The sequence below is a fragment of the Leptosomus discolor genome, chromosome 1 (assembly GCF_034619465.1).
Source record: "Leptosomus discolor isolate bLepDis1 chromosome 1, bLepDis1.hap2, whole genome shotgun sequence".
NCBI classification, from domain to species: domain Eukaryota; kingdom Metazoa; phylum Chordata; class Aves; order Leptosomiformes; family Leptosomidae; genus Leptosomus; species Leptosomus discolor.
Genome location: NC_141391.1, coordinates 164211797 through 164228014, shown reverse-complemented (window position 1 = coordinate 164228014; position 16218 = coordinate 164211797). Strand labels below are relative to the sequence as shown.

The 16218-nt window shown below is 46.9% G+C and overlaps 3 protein-coding genes and 1 non-coding gene across 5 annotated transcripts in view; all 4 read left to right on the top strand.

The window, feature by feature from the left end:
* Positions 1-1980, top strand: part of UBN2 (ubinuclein 2) — a 48821-nt gene extending 46841 nt beyond the window's left edge. The window contains exon 17 of the mRNA XM_086479989.1: positions 301-1980. Within this exon, the coding sequence (XP_086336115.1) occupies positions 301-350 (50 nt within the window). The 3' untranslated portion in view covers positions 351-1980. The remainder of the gene's footprint in view (positions 1-300) is intronic.
* An 8092-nt stretch (positions 1981-10072) lies between these two features.
* TRNAR-CCU (transfer RNA arginine (anticodon CCU)) lies at positions 10073-10145 on the top strand. Its single transcript has one exon. It is a non-coding gene; the product is annotated as a tRNA-Arg (tRNA).
* Positions 10146-10794: 649 nt separating this feature from the next.
* Positions 10795-11260, top strand: FMC1 (formation of mitochondrial complex V assembly factor 1). The gene is made up of 2 exons (XM_009960208.2): positions 10795-10932; positions 11066-11260. The coding sequence occupies exons 1-2, from the start codon at positions 10795-10797 to the stop codon at positions 11258-11260; spliced, it is 333 nt and encodes a 110-aa protein (XP_009958510.2).
* Positions 11261-14215: 2955 nt separating this feature from the next.
* The window catches only part of LUC7L2 (LUC7 like 2, pre-mRNA splicing factor), a 36493-nt gene continuing 34490 nt past the window's right edge, over positions 14216-16218 (top strand). For both annotated transcript variants that reach the window (XM_086469828.1, XM_086469821.1), the window contains exon 1: positions 14216-14276. In XM_086469828.1, the coding sequence (XP_086325954.1) occupies positions 14216-14276 (61 nt within the window). The remainder of the gene's footprint in view (positions 14277-16218) is intronic.

Here is a 16218-nt window from a genome sequence, read left to right as displayed (position 1 = left end):
AATGCTTTATTAAAATGTAAAGGCTAATTAAAAAGGCTTGATTTAAAAGAATATTTTTCAGTATCCCAAGCTGCAACCTAACCTGTAGAAAGATGGTATCTTTTGGTATGATGCCTGATATCTCAGGTTTCAACGGTGCTATTTCTAATAAAAGAATTGCAGAGAAAATGCAGTGTCTTCAACCCTATAATGACATTGTGCTTTTTGGAGATGCTAAAGCTGAACATGCCAAACTCCTGTGTCTCTTTAACAGTTCACTCATGCTTTTTTTTCTTCCTTTTTCCTGTCTCTAAACTACAGATGGAGGCCAAAGTAAAGGGGACACTAAGTTACAGCGGAAAAACCAGTGACTTCTGGACAAGCAAGGGAGCTGAAGCAGTTCTGGTTGGCTGACAGAATCTGCCCAGTTGGGAAAGTGCTTATTGTCACAGGGCTGCTGTTTCTGTCGATGTTTACATATTCTGATCCCAAGCACTGTGGTGAGAGGAAGAAGAAAAAGAAAACAATACTTGATCAAAGAGAGAAGGAAAAGGAGGACTGGTCCTCCTGGTCATGCAGACTGGTCATAGTTTGATCTTGCCTAAAGAAACAAGCTTTTTTTATCTGCTCTGATTGGCTTTTAAAAGAAATTGATCGTCAAACCCACAGCAGCACAAACATTTTTTTCTGGGTGATGTCCAATGAAGAGTTGAAAGTTGAGAGGAGCTAGAATAGGTTTCTCCATCCATGATGTAACGTGGAATCATCCACTTCATTAGTGCCCAAAGTGCCCAGTAAAAGATTATGTGTAGGTCCTGAGTGTACTATATGGTTGTGGACCAAAGGTTATGTAGAATAGAGGTGGTGCTGGGATACTTTGCATTATAATTAAGCCCTTACACAAATGCAGTTTCTGATACGGGCATTTTTCCAGCTTTACAAGGCTGTTTGGCTTTAGGGAGCCTACAGATGTATGCAGTCTCATTAGAGAGTTGTCTTCAAAAACATCTCCTGGTACATTGAGATGTGAGACATAAGACTACTGGGAAATCCCTTGCTCCTTGATCGATTTTTTTTTTTTTTAATATAAAGGTTCTTATTTCAGGGAGGAAGGGGATGGATATTTTTCCATTTGTATGAAAAGGAAACCCACGTTTTATTGGTCAGACTAGCATTTCTTTCCCACATCTTTTTTTTTTAAAGGCACACTGATTTTTCAGTCCTTCCGTTTGTTAAACTTTCTTTTCCTTGTGCTTATCTGCTACTGAAATTAAGTAATGTTCTATATGTGTGTTTTATAAACCACAACCAATTCTTTACTCATTCTAGATCTTACTCGTCTTTCATCTAACTCCTCCCAAAGCCATGCATTATACTGATTTGCTAGTTAAAGAAAGCTATTTGTGACCTATTCCAGAGCCAGGTTAATACTGCTTCAGGCATTAGCCAAAGAGGAGTCGTTCAAAAGCGACCAGAGGTGCCTTCTCTTCGGGGGGCTGAATGGGTTGTTGTCTCCAGCATTTCCAGCCCCTGCTGGCCTGGGGAGTTCCTGACCTGAACTCTTACATGGTAGCACAAGACTGCAAAGCTGGCTTTTTTTTTTTAAATTGATAGCAATACATCAACTGGTTCATTTGTAAGGTTAGGAAGTATCCAGCACATGTTGCACTTTCGACACTAGGACAGAACTTTGAGTCCCTTGCGCTGTCAGATAAGAGGTGAGAATGGCAGAAACTGAAATGTCATAGGTGAAAGGAGCAAATAAAATAGTATGATGCTTTTCTCCTTTAACCCCGAAACATTCCTTTGATCAGAGATGCTGAAATTCCTAGTAGCTAGTCTTTCCAGGAGTTTGATTTGAGATTGAACCAGTGACGACTGGTTATTTCACCTTCCAGAGAGACTTTGACCTTCAGTGTTTTCCGCTAGATTAACTTATAGCTTTCAGGTTTCTTTTACATGTGATTTATTTTTCTTAGACCAGACAACAATTTCTTTTCTATTTAGAGCTCATTTTAATTTTATATAAATATATATACATGAATTTAAATAATATATATTGTGTATTTAGTATAAAAATGTTGGGTTGAGCTCAGCAATAAATGTTTTTGCACAACAATTCTGTGAAAAACAGATTGAATTAAAAGAAGATACATTAGTTCGTTAACTTCACTCCACAGCATCTGCCAATTAAATGCATTTTAGCTAGTGCTAATGTTTTGTATGTGGCGTGTTGATTAGATAAGCTTGCATCTCCATCATCAAGGTTATCTAGAGTTGAAACATACAGCTACACAGACTCTGGCATTCTTAATACTGTGCAAATTCTGTCAAAATACCATAAAATATTTAGAATGCAAGCTTCATCTGATTTTTTTTTTTTTGCTCTGTTCTCCAGGAAGGGTTGAAAGAAGACAACTTGTTTTTTGAGGCCTAACCATTCTGGCAGGATGCTAGTTCTCTGAACTGTCAAACCTGGTAGTTTTTAACAATGACTGTAGCTAAGGGAGTTGCGGCAGCGAGCCATCAGGCAGCAATATGTTTAAAAGACCCTGTCCTAAGAGTTCTACCTCTTCTATGTTTTCCTCATCAAGGCATCTCATTCAAATTGCTATCTTTTGTCTTCATACTTACTGAAATTTTAGATTGGGAGACTTGGAGCCCTTTGTAATTACAGCACAAATTTCCTTTCAACATTCCTCTCTTCCTGGAAGTATGCCTCACCTTCAGTTGAGGAGTATCCTCTCTAAACCTTAAGAAGGGTAGGAGTAGTCCTGTCTGTGTGGCCTATTGAGCTTCTCAGTCTTGGCAAACAAGTAAACTAATACTTACAGTGGAAACAGGTAGTAGGATGATGAGAATAAAGATGACCGTATGTTGTTCGTGAAGCCAGTTCAAACAGCTCCCCAGAGGGTAACTGTTTTCAGTCAATATGTTCCTGAGCTTCTTTGGAATCAGCAACATAGCAATGAAAGGGTCTACATTCCCTGTTCCCTATTCTCCCCGGTTAAACCTAGCAAGGCCAAATGAAAGGAAATAATAGGGTGGCTCCCAGAGACCTTTGCAAGTAGCATAAACAGGATGGGGAAGTGAAAGATTTCTGCAACGTCCAAATGCAAAATTAGGTTAATGTTTTACTATTTTCTGCACAGCAGCTCTTCTAAAGACATTTTCCCTCCAAGTTTTTACTACTTTTTAAGGGCCTTTGTTAATAAATAAACTGTAGTTGTACATACTAAATAACCCTCAGTATTCACAAGCAATAAGAAAGCCAAGTAGAGCTGTCTTTTCCAGGCAGCAGGGCTGAACTTGGTTTGGGGACTGTATATGAGCTAACAGGTCTAGCTCACTGAGAGCCCCAAACAAATGCAAGCAATAATTTCAAACACAGGTTTTAGATGTTAAAACCGTCTGGGTAATATTTTCTGCTACATGATCCAAAGTCTGAAAAGTCGTGGTAGCTGTTTTAAATCCTCTTGAGACACTTGCAAAGAAAGAAGGCAGGCTAGATGAAAAACAGGCTGCAAAGTTTCCTGATACCTTGGGCTATAACTGCAGTGTTCTCCCACTCTGAGATGCAAATGGCCTATCACTTTGTCCAGCCTTCTCTGTTGATTTGAGATACATAACTAATAATGAACAACTAAGACACAAGTGTGGATGCTGTGGGTTTCACATCTGTTTTCTGCTAATCAGAAGTAACTTTCAATTACCTGGGTTCTGCGTCTTGTTTGAATCCCATCAAAGTTGTCTGATGCACAGATTTGGGGGTGGGACAGGTGCCAAGAGCCTGTTTCTTTCCCGCAGTCCCATCACCTGACCCTTCCTCCACACTCCTTCTCCACTTGGTGCAAGACCCTTGAGGACATGAAAACAGAGAAATCCTGCAACTCTCCCAAGCTGCCATCAGTTGTGTGAACCATTAACCCTCTGGGAGTCATCTTGGACTCCAACTAACTTTATCACATTTGCTGCTACATTCGTAAAATGAACTTTTGGCTGTATTTATTAGCAAATCTGAATCTAGTTTACAGTTTGGTTTTCTTTTGAGTAGTTTTTGCCCACAGATGGATTAGAAGTGTTGGGGTGTTCGGGTTGTATTTGGGTTGGGTTTTTTTCTTTTTGAGTGAATTGGTGAAGGCACAGTGGTCCCTCTTCTGTTTCTGTTTTGGGTTTTTTTTTTTTGAAGATGGCATTGCAGGGAAGACCTGCAGCCAAGCCAAGCTGTGGAAGGTTTCCTCCCACACCTAACATTCATCTTTTGCTGAACTGGGGGGGGGGGGGGGGGGGGGCGCGGGGTGGAAATCATTAAAGGGACACTTGCTTCTTGTTTGGCTTTGGTTTTTGGTTTGTGGTTTGGTTCCCCCCCCCTAAAATGAACCAGAAGGTGAAAGCAGTAGGTAAATGACTGATTAAATAACACTTTATGCAATTTTAATTTTATAGAAATTTAAAAAAAGTTTGGTAGACTTTGATTGATCCTAGCTCTGGTGAAATGGCTGTACCTTCCATGACTTACTTGATTCAGGCCTTTGTCCTTTGTTTAAGTGCCTTTTTTTTTTTTTTAAAATTTTATTTCCCTTCCCTCTTTAAACTGTTCTCAGAGATCCTGAAGTGCTGAAAGGCATTTTGGAGGAAAATCTTAAGCTTGCCAAGATGGCTTTATGCTGTTATACTATTTTTTCCCTTTTGTAAAGAAAAAAGAGTGTGTAATGTGTGTAACTTCATAGCTGCTGTACCATGGCATTGGTTCTGTGTGCTTGTGCATTCTTTCTCTCACACTCACACATGCACACACACATACAGCAATATTCCTGAGAAACCTCTTTATCCTTCTACATTCTGCTGGCTCTGTTAAACACTTTATGAAAAGGTGAACGTTTGTGCAAAGATGGCCGTACAATAAAAGAGTGTGTGTGTGTGTACATGTGCATGAGAGAAAGGAAGTGGCTAATGGGAATGAAACTTCTTGCATTTTTCTCTGCAGGTTTTAAATTTGGATCTTAATTAGGTCACAAGTAAAACATTATAGGCCCTGTCTGGCAACTTTATTAAATACTGGACCACTTCACACAATTACTGAATCTAAGGCAAAGACATGTGGCTGACAACCCCAAGGAGGTGGGGGGAAAGAAGGTTAAAATAGCAGCTTGCAACAAGTTTGAGTTGAGATGAATTGCAAGGAATCTTGTGTGTGGTTAGTCATATCTGCTTGACAGCAGTTACTGCAAGGATTCTCCCATTTGCTGAACTTGTCACTTTGTACCATGCATCCTATGTAAGAAGGAATTTGGTAAAACCTGCAAAGAGTGCAGCTGCTAGTTGAAGTTCAACCTGGCTACACTTCACATGCTGCCTAAATCATTCACCATTAAGTACTTTTCTAGTTGTACTTTTTCTCAATTTATTGAGACTTCATTAATGGTTTGTTCTCTTAATGTAATGGTCAGTTCATGTGTTGTTAGCTGCAAGTGAACCCTCATAATAGTGTCTGTGCTTGTTCCCTTATTCTCTGACAAAAATTAGCAATCCACAATAGATGATCTAGTGATTTTAACAATTTGCGCTGAGGATCAGTCTAATTCTTCTGATTGTTATAAACATGCATACCTGAAATTAGCAATTCACTTGTTGACCAAGTGCTAAATTTAAGCTAACATATGTACCCATCACTTGACTGGGCTAGTTCTGTGATGACCTTCCCCTGGGGAAGACTGAGTTGCAATGTAAAGAGGAGACATTTACTTTCCAGAGTGGAAATGGAATGAAGAGTCCTTCATAGGTGGAGAACCAATCTAGAGAGCAGAAAATAAGACATCAAATACAGCACGTTCCTGTGGCAGAGAATGGCCTAACTGCTAGTTCAGTTCTTAGCTTGTCCTCATGTGTTTGAGTGAATCTGTTTATGTAAAGCGGGCCATAGGTGGATTTCTTTACCAATCTAATGGTGCCTGTCAAAGATGTGACTACTGCTGGTAGGTCAGCTAGTTGGAGCGATAAGGGGGTGCTGCTTAATCTGCCCCAGGTGCAACAGTGAAGTTACTTCAGTGGAGTTTGCCACATCCACCTGGGGCAGTAAACTGAGCTAACCTGGTTCTTCTGTTGCTATTGGAATTCATTTTGGGCACACATGCTTTGTTCTAGGTTGATCTGTGAGACTGGGATCAACAGCTGTGACAATGGTGGACTGTTGCAGTCTGGTTTTAACAAATGCAGCTGTTGTGAAAATCTGTGTCTACTGCTCAAGAAATCACTGCCAAAATAAGCAGCCAGAAGTATGCTTACTGGGCCACTGGAAAGATAACCATTGTGTAGGGGAATGTTTTGTTTATGGAAACTTCTGGTGTGGCTTCATCATCCTTTTTCTATGACCCGGTGATCCCTTGCTGCTGTAATAGCCTTTTGGGGCCATAGAAAGCCCTGCTGCTGCTATGAGTTATGCTGAGAGATCAGCATGGCCTGGAACTGGCCCAAAACTGGGGAAGTACAAAGATTCCCTACAGCTGGTTTTGCACATTCTTCATAAATAAAACTGTGCTAATCTTGTTAGTAGTCAAGGATATAGGTCTGTATTTTGTAGCCATTTTTGACAGCTATAATTCTACAGAGCAACTCTGGAAAAAAAATATACACACATTTTGTATCTAGAAGTGAATTTCAGTCTCTTCCCTTGCCATCATCTCCTGCTTAAATAATAACCATTAACTAGTAAGTTTTCCTTTATGGTGAAGTAATCTAAAGCAAGCAGCGTATACGATGTTTGACTCGTATCATGTTCAATACTAAGGAGGTTTAGGTTTATTTCATTTGTTTTGTGTTTTGTTTTGTGGTTTTTTTTTTTTGCCCAGCAGTGTGTGCAGATGTATTTTATCAACAGATAATTATGTTTGTTACTGTCTAGTACCAAGGGAAAAGGGATGAAGAGAATAAACCAAAACCAGTCAGGAGATACCACCATCATAGGCCAAACCAAGTAGCTGCTGAGGCAGCCAGAGCTTCTTTGAGACTTACCAGGTTTCACCGGAAGAATGGGGAGTGGGGGGAAGAAACTTTCTTGTGTTCTCAGCTTTTTCCAGTTAAGGCCTTAGTTTGATTAGTAGTCACTAATATCAACTATGCAGATAAGTATTTCCGTGTTTCAGTGTTACATGCATTCCTTCCCCTAGCTACCCCTTTTAACACATGTTGAAGTTTTACCCAAAGAAAATTGAGTATTTTTTGAATGTCTGTACTGCAGAAGTCTTTTTTTGCTAACATGAAGAAATTTGTATTTAAAAAAAAAGAAACCCTTCTACTGGTGCAACACCTAGTGTCAAGTGTTGCGAAGTTGCTTCGAGAGGGAAGCTAAAATAGCCTCTTGTGACAGGTTTTAGTCTGAGAGTTTTTTTAGAATATTCAGCTCTCAAAAATGGTTTAAGAGGCGGCAGCAATGTTTGGGGGTTTTTTTTAATGCACAGATTGGATTTGGGGAGAAACTGAGACATCCCCGGTTTTCTTCCAGTATCAGAAGTGAATTAAATCAATTTCTTGCTTAAATGAAGTTGCTTCTAAACAAGGGGAGTTACCAGCTACACAGTAGCCTGATCTTTAAATAAAAGCTAAATCATGATCCCCAGGTATTTCTCACTGATCTTTTACTCTTGTTGTATGTAACTACAAATAACAATTTAGCTCAGAGGTGAGAACTGTAGTGTGTGTTTTATTGCCAGTGATTCCATCATGTAGCAATTAGTACCATGTTCTTGCATAGTTCTCAAGATCCATACTGGAAATAGGTGGAGAAATTTTATTTTTGGACTACTGTTTAAAAAAATAACAAAATTAACTACTACTTTTTACCCCTGGAAATCTACTGAGCAGCGTTATATTTTAGCAGTTAAACTAGTACCCTTGTCATGTGATTTGTCTCTTGTAGTCTTTTACTGAGGGTTAGAAGCATTTCATGAGTAATCCTTAAAAAGTTGGCATTCTTTAGCTTAAAATCAGGTGCTTATAATAAAAGGGCACCTGTGATGAAAACTTCTGATGATACAAAAGCACTATGTTCAGAATATTTCTTTGGGGGAAAAAAAACAGGTGTGGGTACAAGTCCCTTTAGTTCTGCCTGATTAAAGAGGCTCAGTCAAGAACAGAGCATCCAAATACCTGCCTGTACAGTAAATGGTAGTGGGGATCATCCCCTCGACAGAGGTTTGGCCTCGGTGTCATTTGTTTGGTGTCACTTTTAGTGTAGATACATGTATTGGCAAGGTTGGATATAGCCAGCTTAACGCTACCTGACTTGCCGTGGTCCCCAAGACAATGAAAGGCTGAGAAACAGATGGACAAAGTGATTTCCTGCCTTTCACGAAACCGCTGGCCAAGTATTCTGTTACAAACGAATATTAAATCACAGCTAGAATTCTTTGCATTCCTCGGCTTCAAGCAAAGGGATGCGCAGTTACTGTGAGATGGCAAACCTGTTTGAGCTGGTGATTCCTGTGATGCTTTACTCAGTCTGGCATGAGTTTGTACAAGGTCACCTTCCTCTCTTTAATACTCACATATTTTGGATCATAGGACTTAGTGATGGAGAGAGGATCCGAACAGCCGTGTGTTTACCTGATGAGCTCTCCAGAGAAACTCCCTTGTGAAATGCTCCCCTCTTGTGACAACAAGCCTGAACAACCAAATGCAGCTACATTTGGGTGGTTAGCACCACTTTCATTTGGGTTTTAGGGAGGTGTGTTCCAGTAACTTCAAGGGATATTGTGTTTTAAATGTGATTTCTTTCCTCTCTCCTTTTAAAACTGGACCTGAACGCAAGTTTTGAGTTGTTGGGGTTTTTTTTGTAATAATCTCAGGACCTGAAAGATTGTAGCATTTAGTGTGTCTTAAAAATGATGTACTGTACCAGCCATGGATTTTGTAAATACACCTGTCTCCCTTTTTTTGTATTTTAATTTTTTAAAAGTGTGTAAGGCTCTTTGCCAGAGGAACTGGTGCCTGCTTAATTTCCATCCTGAACTGAAGCAGGAAAAGGAAGAAGCTGCTGCCCCAAAAGCCTGCATCAGTTCCAAATGTGTATATTGTTCTGGTCAGTTTAATGGCTGTTAGTCTTTTAGGAAGCCGGTTTATTCCCCTACACCTTCCCAGTTTGTGGCCAGCAGAGCCCTATCAGGGAGACTAATTTTAACACTCTTCTGTGTGACTACTTTGTTTTTCACTCCTTCCAGATACTCGGGTTTGCTATCCCTGAGAAGTCTGGTGTTGTCAGAGGTCAGGACTACTGGCACTCTGCAAGGATAGCTGGAGAGCATTTCTTATTTTACCAGTGCTTTGGTCCAAACCACAGTAATAGGGTTTGCATCCTGCAAACCCCGCAGATGCTGCCTCCACCTGTTCCGAGAGGGACTTGACCTTTTATTTTCTGCTTTCCTGAAAGGAGTGCGAAGGTTATTTCGGCAGCAGACTTTGCTCTGGGATCCAACCTTGCCAGCAGACCCCTGTTCTGCAGTAGGAGCCTTACTCAATTTGGCGTAGCTGTTCCCTGTCCCAAACTGCGACAGGCTTTTTTCATGAGTGTACTTTTTTTTTTTTAATGTCATGTGTCTGTGCTGTATTAAATAAAGAGGAATGTACATATTAGCTGTGTCTCCGTGATTTCTCACGAAAATAAAGATGATTAAAAAGGTTTCACTTGAAGGGTTGTCGTTTGGGGCTTTTTGTTGGGTTCCTCATCATTGTTTTGGGGTGGGGGATGGGGTTGTTAGCTTGCTTCAGTCAGGGCAACGAGGAAGGCACCATTTTAAAGCTATCGGGGGATTAGAGCGGAAGGGAACTCGTCCCTTTCGGGGTGCGTTATCGCAAGGCACAGCCTGCTGCCCCGGCCCCCGGTACCAGCCTAACCAGACCGCCCTTTCTGGCCCGGGCTTGCGGGCCCCGCCTAACGCCACCCTGCGCTCCCAGCGGGCTACGCGGCAGGCGTCTTCCGGTCCGCCAGCCGCGCGCGGGGAGGTGCTGCCCAGTCAGCGTCCTGCGACGCTTTCCATAAAAGGAAGAGGGGGCGGGGACAGGACAGAAGTACCTACATAGAAAACGTTCTCCCGCGGCAGCCCCAGTGGCCTAATGGATAAGGCATTGGCCTCCTAAGCCAGGGATTGTGGGTTCGAGTCCCATCTGGGGTGGACTTTCTTTTTCCTTTTTTTTTTTTTTTTTCCGCTCGGTCCTGCTGAGACGGAAGGGCCGCAACCCGCTGAGGCTCCGCAACGCTCCCACCGCGCCCCCTCGCCGCAGCGCCGGCCTTGAGCAGCGGGCGGTGGCTCGGCGTCGCCTGGCGTTTCTGAGCGTCCCACGTTGGGTCTAACGTAGCTGTAGATCGCTCTAAGACCGGAGATCCTCAGAAACACTCGGAGGGGCGGAGGGGCCACGGCCCGACTCAGCTTCCCGCAGCGGGATGGGCCCCTCGGGAGCCTCCCGGTGATCCCGCTCCGGTACCGCCGGCCGGAACCAACGGCCCCCGCGCGCCGGCGGTGGGTGGTCCCTCCCCCAACCGCGGGGAGGGGGGTGCACGGACCTCGGCACGGCCTCGTCTCGGCGCTCGACCTTCGGCACTTGACCTCTGCTGATTGCGGGGGGGGCGGGGGGCGGGTAGGACAAGGCGATCGTTCGACTCGGCGCTCGACAGCCCGCGCTGGCGGAGCCGACCCTCCTCCGCGCCCGCCCTTGGCCGAGGGCGCGACGGTGAAGCCCGCGCGTGCACCGGCCGTTTCCTTATTGGCCGCCGCAGCGAGGCCGCGGCGTTCGGTTGGTCCGGTGGGCTGGGCGGGGAGGAAGATGGCGGCGCTGGGCTCTCCGCTGCGCACCTTGCGCGGGCTGCTGCGGGAGCTCCGCTACGCCAGCGGCCGGGAGGGCCGCCCCTATCGCGACACGCCCGCCTACCGGCACATCGTCGCGGCCTTCCGCGCCCACCGGGTACGGGCGGGCTCCCCCCCATCCTCCCCTCCCTCCTGCCTCCCCTTTGGGGAAGCGAGGCGAGGCGGGGGCGTCCCTGGTCGCCGTGGCGGGGGAGGTGAAATCTCCGGGGTTTGTTCCCTCTTCTCCGCAGGTCACCAGCGAGAAGCTGTGCCGGGCCCAGCAGGAGCTGCACTTCCAGGCTGCCACCTACCTCTGCCTGCTCCGCAGCGTCCGGGAGCACCGGGCCCTTCACCAGGAGTACCACGGCAAGGGCGAGCGCTCGCCTGAGGAGGTCGCCGGCCTGGTGGGCTTCAGGTTGCCTCAGCAGCCGGGAGGGAAGGGTTGAGAGGATCCTGCTGTGTTCCCTATTTATTCCCGAATAAATATCCTAGAATGATTGAAACGGGCTGGGTTTCCTAGCCTGTGTTTTCTATCAGTTCTACGTTGCCGGTGTGAAAGAGCCGTCACTGGAAATCCCTCTCGCAGGTTATCAGGCGCTCCAGGCCGGCCCCTCTGGTCGGACCGTGTGGTTGGACAGGCAGCCGCCACCGGGTGAGAGGAAGGCTGCTCGTCGTGGGGAGACACGGCAGCCTTTGCTGCTGAACTGGTCGCCTAGGGAGTTGGCAAGGGTTGTTGCTTCCCCCCACAAAATCCGTAGGTCGGAGAATTTGCCTGTTTAGGGTTTTCCAACCACGTTCTGTGGGGGTGGGGGATTTTCTACTCTTCCGAGAGCGAAGGCGCTTTCTTTGGAACAACATCAGTGGATTCTGGCGAGCACTGCAGTAGCTCTTTCATCTTGAAGATTTTTTTTTTTTACACGGCGGTAACAATTCAAAGAGGGGAATGCTACTTAATGAATTACGTGCTTCTCTGTGTTTCTGAGCGGTCGACTCTGTGACTGTAGGCTCCCTACGCTGCCCTTGTACACTGTGGATCTCAGGAAAACGTCACTAGGAAGCGAGCTGGTGGCTGCCAGCTACACTAGGTGTACAAATCGGGCTGCCATTTTCTTGCTTGTCGTGTAATCTGGAACAGCAAGTTTCTTTTTATGAGAAAAGAAATACTGGCTTGAATTGTTGCTGTTCCCCTCAGAAGAGGGTTGAATTATATGCAAGATAAGTAAGAAACATGTAATAAGGTTGATTTATAATGGCTGAAAATGTGAGGCTTGTCTATGCCAGGGAGGAGCTCTAAGCAAGGATAACAAAAGAGTGCTTGGGGTTTTTTTACTACCAAGGAGAACAAAGTATTCTGTCAGGAAAGCGTTGCAAATAGAATGACTTCATCTAAATCTATATATTCTTCCCCTGTATTTTAAACTTGGGGATACTTTAGTCCCCAAAGGATAGTGGATAGGCACAATAGATCCTTAAAACTGGGGAGATTTGGGCCACCCAGGTGAGGTGAGATGTGAACTACAAGGTTCTGTAGACCAAAAATCTGGTTTGCAATTCTTGTAGCGTCTTGCCGGTTAAACAGTGGTGGGTTTTTGGAAGAATGTCGGTATCTCGGGTAGGAAGGTACCAACGTATTTGCAGCTCGGTGAAAGTCACAGGAATTCACTGAGAACGGCTGTGACGTGTCTGTTGTCCCGAGTTACTGAATGCAGCTGCTACGTTCTGCAATTTACTTTCCAGCTGCACTAAAGGTTCGCTCCATCCAAAGTCTGTATTGCTCCAGAAGAAAAATAAATGGCTCGCTGAAACCAGTTCTGGAGGAAAAGCTGGAATCTGGCCAGAAATGGATCCTCTTTAAAGAGTACCTACAGCGTGGGTACAAATAATAGCTAAAATGTCTCAGTTTCCCCTAAACGCACTTAAGGTACTGGAGAAAGTTGTAACCAGTATCTGTATCTCTTCCAGTTACTTCACCTTCAGTCCAAAGCAACGTAACAACTAACGAAAGTAAATTTATACGTTAAAGAAAAAACAAACTCTGGACACACTCTGAACAGCCAAGGAGTGCTGGGTACGGAATCTCTTCCTAAACTGGTCATGGGGGACTCCTGGCTTCAGCATTGTAGCTTCCCTTGTGAAACAAAGATAATCGGGGGCGGGGGGAAGGGGGGCGGCGGGTGTGGTTGGTTCGTTTAGTGGCTTTTTTACGTTGCCTGTTCTCATTCGTACTAAGCGAACCTTAAAGTCGGCCGAGCAGAATTGATCCTTGTGAGGGGCACTTACGGCTTTCGGGCACTAGATGGCAACGCGACGGCGAGGAAAGGGGTAGTCGCAAAATGCAGGCGTTAGAATAGGTAGAAATTGTGAAAATACTTTTTGAGACTGGACCTCGGCGCTCTGTAAGTTTCATTAGCCGCAACGCGTAACAATAAAGGAGGTTCTCTCAAAAGCAGGTTTCACAGTAGCTTTTCTCACCAGTGACACCACAACCGCACTGGGGAGCGGAACGGAGCCTTTCAGGTGGTGCGGAGCGTCAGCCAACTGCAGGGAGTTGTCCTCCAGAAGCACGATCCGCCAGCGACCGGGCTGCACGGGACCTCCGTTGCCTCGCCCGCGCTTCTCGCTTGCTTTGCGGTCATTTCAGCTCGGCCACGTGCTTCGGCAGGTTGGGACCAGCCCTCCTGCAGCCGCGCCGGGGGGGCTTCCCCGCAGAGAGGCCAGAGCCCGGGGCGGACACTGCCCGAATTCCGCCTCCCGGGAGCGGCCCGGCCCAGCCCCCTCCCCCCCAGCCCCCGCCCTGCTGTCGCGCTCCGCGAACGCGGCTTCCCAGAGTCGCGCCGCCGCCGTTGACCCGGATACCGGAACGTCATAGCGGTTACGCGGCGCCGGCCGGCCAATCAGCGTGCCCCAAGGGCCCAGCCCCGCGAAAGGCTCGACGGTCCAATCAAGGGCGTCGTCGGGCTGCACGTCACTGGCCGAACACCTCAGGCCGCGGCCAATCAGCGGGCGCCAAGGCCCGTCCGCGCTGACGTCGCGAAGTGGACGAGGGGGCCCAGAGCGCGTGCGCGCGGTTTTCCGTTACCGCTGGCGCGCGCGCGTGGCAAGGCGTGAGAGGAAGCGGGAGGAGCGGAGGGGGGAGGGGAGGCGAGGCGGCGGCAGCAGCGGCGAGGCCGGCGCGAGGCAGGTTTCCCGCTCCGCCTTCCACCGGGAGCGCGAGACAGAGGCAGCGCCTGCTTCCCACACCCCCCCACACCCCCCCCCCCCCCGCCGCGTCGGGGGAGCGGCTCCGCCCGGGCCCGCCAGTGACGCGAGGGGGAGGGTTGAGCGCCGCGCCGGGCCTCGGGCCTTGTAGGCCGCTGTCGGCGTGACTCGGCCGGGCCGGGCCGGCCCCTCGCGCGCTCAAGATGTCGGCGCAGGCCCAGATGCGCGCCATGCTGGACCAGCTCATGGGCACGTCCCGGGACGGTAAGTGCCCCCCGGCCGGGGCAGGGGAGGGGAGGAGGGGGCGGAGCTGCCGAAGCCCCTGGAGGTCACGGCGGCGACGGGCAGGCCGGCCGGCCGTTCGCCGTGATTGGCAGGCCCCGAGCCCGCTCCCTGACTCCCCCGCGGGGCTGGGCCTGCCGAGGCCGTAAGTCAGTGGCGGGATGGGGGCCTTCGGCGCTGCCGCCCCCGGGGCGCGGGGGAGCCGGACGCCGCCTTCCCCCCGCGGGGCTGCCAGCGTCAGCCGTTGTCCGGGCGGCAGGAGGCCGCGCTGCTCTTTCAGCTGCCGTTGAAGAGCTCGGGGTTCGCAGCGGAACCGCGCCGCTGAAGGCGCGCCCGCCCAGCCTTCCCGCGCGGCTCAGCCCCGGGGGAGACAGCAGCGTGCTGGGTTCAGATCGTGGCGGGGAGCAAACCCAGAAATCCTCCCAAGCCAACAGGCGCCTCAGCAGAGCAGGGTTGTTGGGTTTTTTTTGGTTGGGTTTTGGTTTTTTTTTTGTGTTATTATAGTTCTGTCTAAAGTCTGACCCAAACCATCATTTCAGTCATCAGGTGGGTATAAAGAGAGAGCGTAGTTAACCCAAGTGGATGAACTCCTTTAAAAAGCAGCAAGCCCCGAACAGCTAACTAAAAGCTTAACATCGCGGCAGTAATCCCAAGAGGGAGATACTAGATGTACAGTCAGGTTTCAGATCACTCTGCGGTCATGTAGTGAACTGAAGATTATCGCTGCAAAAAGCTGCTCAGAATTTTTGTCAGGGTGCATGGCGATCAACGTAAAAGCTGGAACTGGCAGTCGCCCATAAATCCAGATAGTTTGGGGGCTGCTAGAAAAGAGCAGTTCCTATTATGCTGTGTAGTATTTTGTTTATAATCAAGAGAATACTGCACCTGAGGGTAGACAGCAATTAGAGATCATTTAAATGTTCTATGTGTTGTACTCGCTCTTGCAGGTGTGTTACACATTACTTTGAAGCTTTGTGCTGAATTAATGGTTACCCATGCACCAAGTAGGATGTATGAACTGGGTTGTACCTGCTGTGCGCCAGGCATCTGTTGTTACTGGGGTAACATGATCAGGCAGCAATTTTTAGTATAATCTAGAGTTTTAAATAAATGTAACTAGTTTTCACATACCCAGTATATCGTGAATGCTTTCTGCTAAGTGCGTATAGTTGTTTTAAACAGGGGCGTGATAGTCTCATTGGAAAACTACTGTTCTGCAGAGGTTGCCTTTGGAACAAGACTGGTTAGTGAGTAGTCATCATGCAGGATCTGACTTAGGGTGTTTTTGTCTTGCCCCAGAAGATTTTCAGGTACTTCCTGTTGTGGCTGCACGTGTATAAGTGCTTGACAAAGTAATGTTGTGCTCACGAAATTCATCTTCCCAGTGTTAGCACCTAGATCGCTGTCTCGGAGCTACCTAAGACTACACAGAAGGTTTAAAGAGGCGGGGGGCCGTTTCAGTTTATGAATGTATTTTCTATTGGGTGGTGGAAGAGTGTGATTTAGCCATGACAGCTGCTTAAAATGCTAAGTGAATTAAGCTCTAGACCAGGAAAAGCAATTTCAGACTAGATTTCCTTTAGCTTTGTGAGAATGCAATTATTTTATTGATAATTGTATTCCTCCCTCCCCCCTGCCCTGTAATTCCCGAACCGCATGTGCTGAACCGTTTAGATACTAACTGGCTAAAGAGGAAGCGTTTAAACAAAATTGGCAGGATGAGGAAGGATAAAGAGAAAAGACTGCTTGCAAAACTGGCTTCCGTTTTTGGATTAAGTGGGGAATTGAGGATCTCAGTGTAACACTGTTCTAGTTGTTAAAAAAAAAAAATTAAAAACCCAGTGGAGTGTTATTTAAACCAAAGTGTGCACAGAGACTGAAAATCATCTTTTTCTGCAGAGCTGGTTATGTTCAAGGCCAGGCT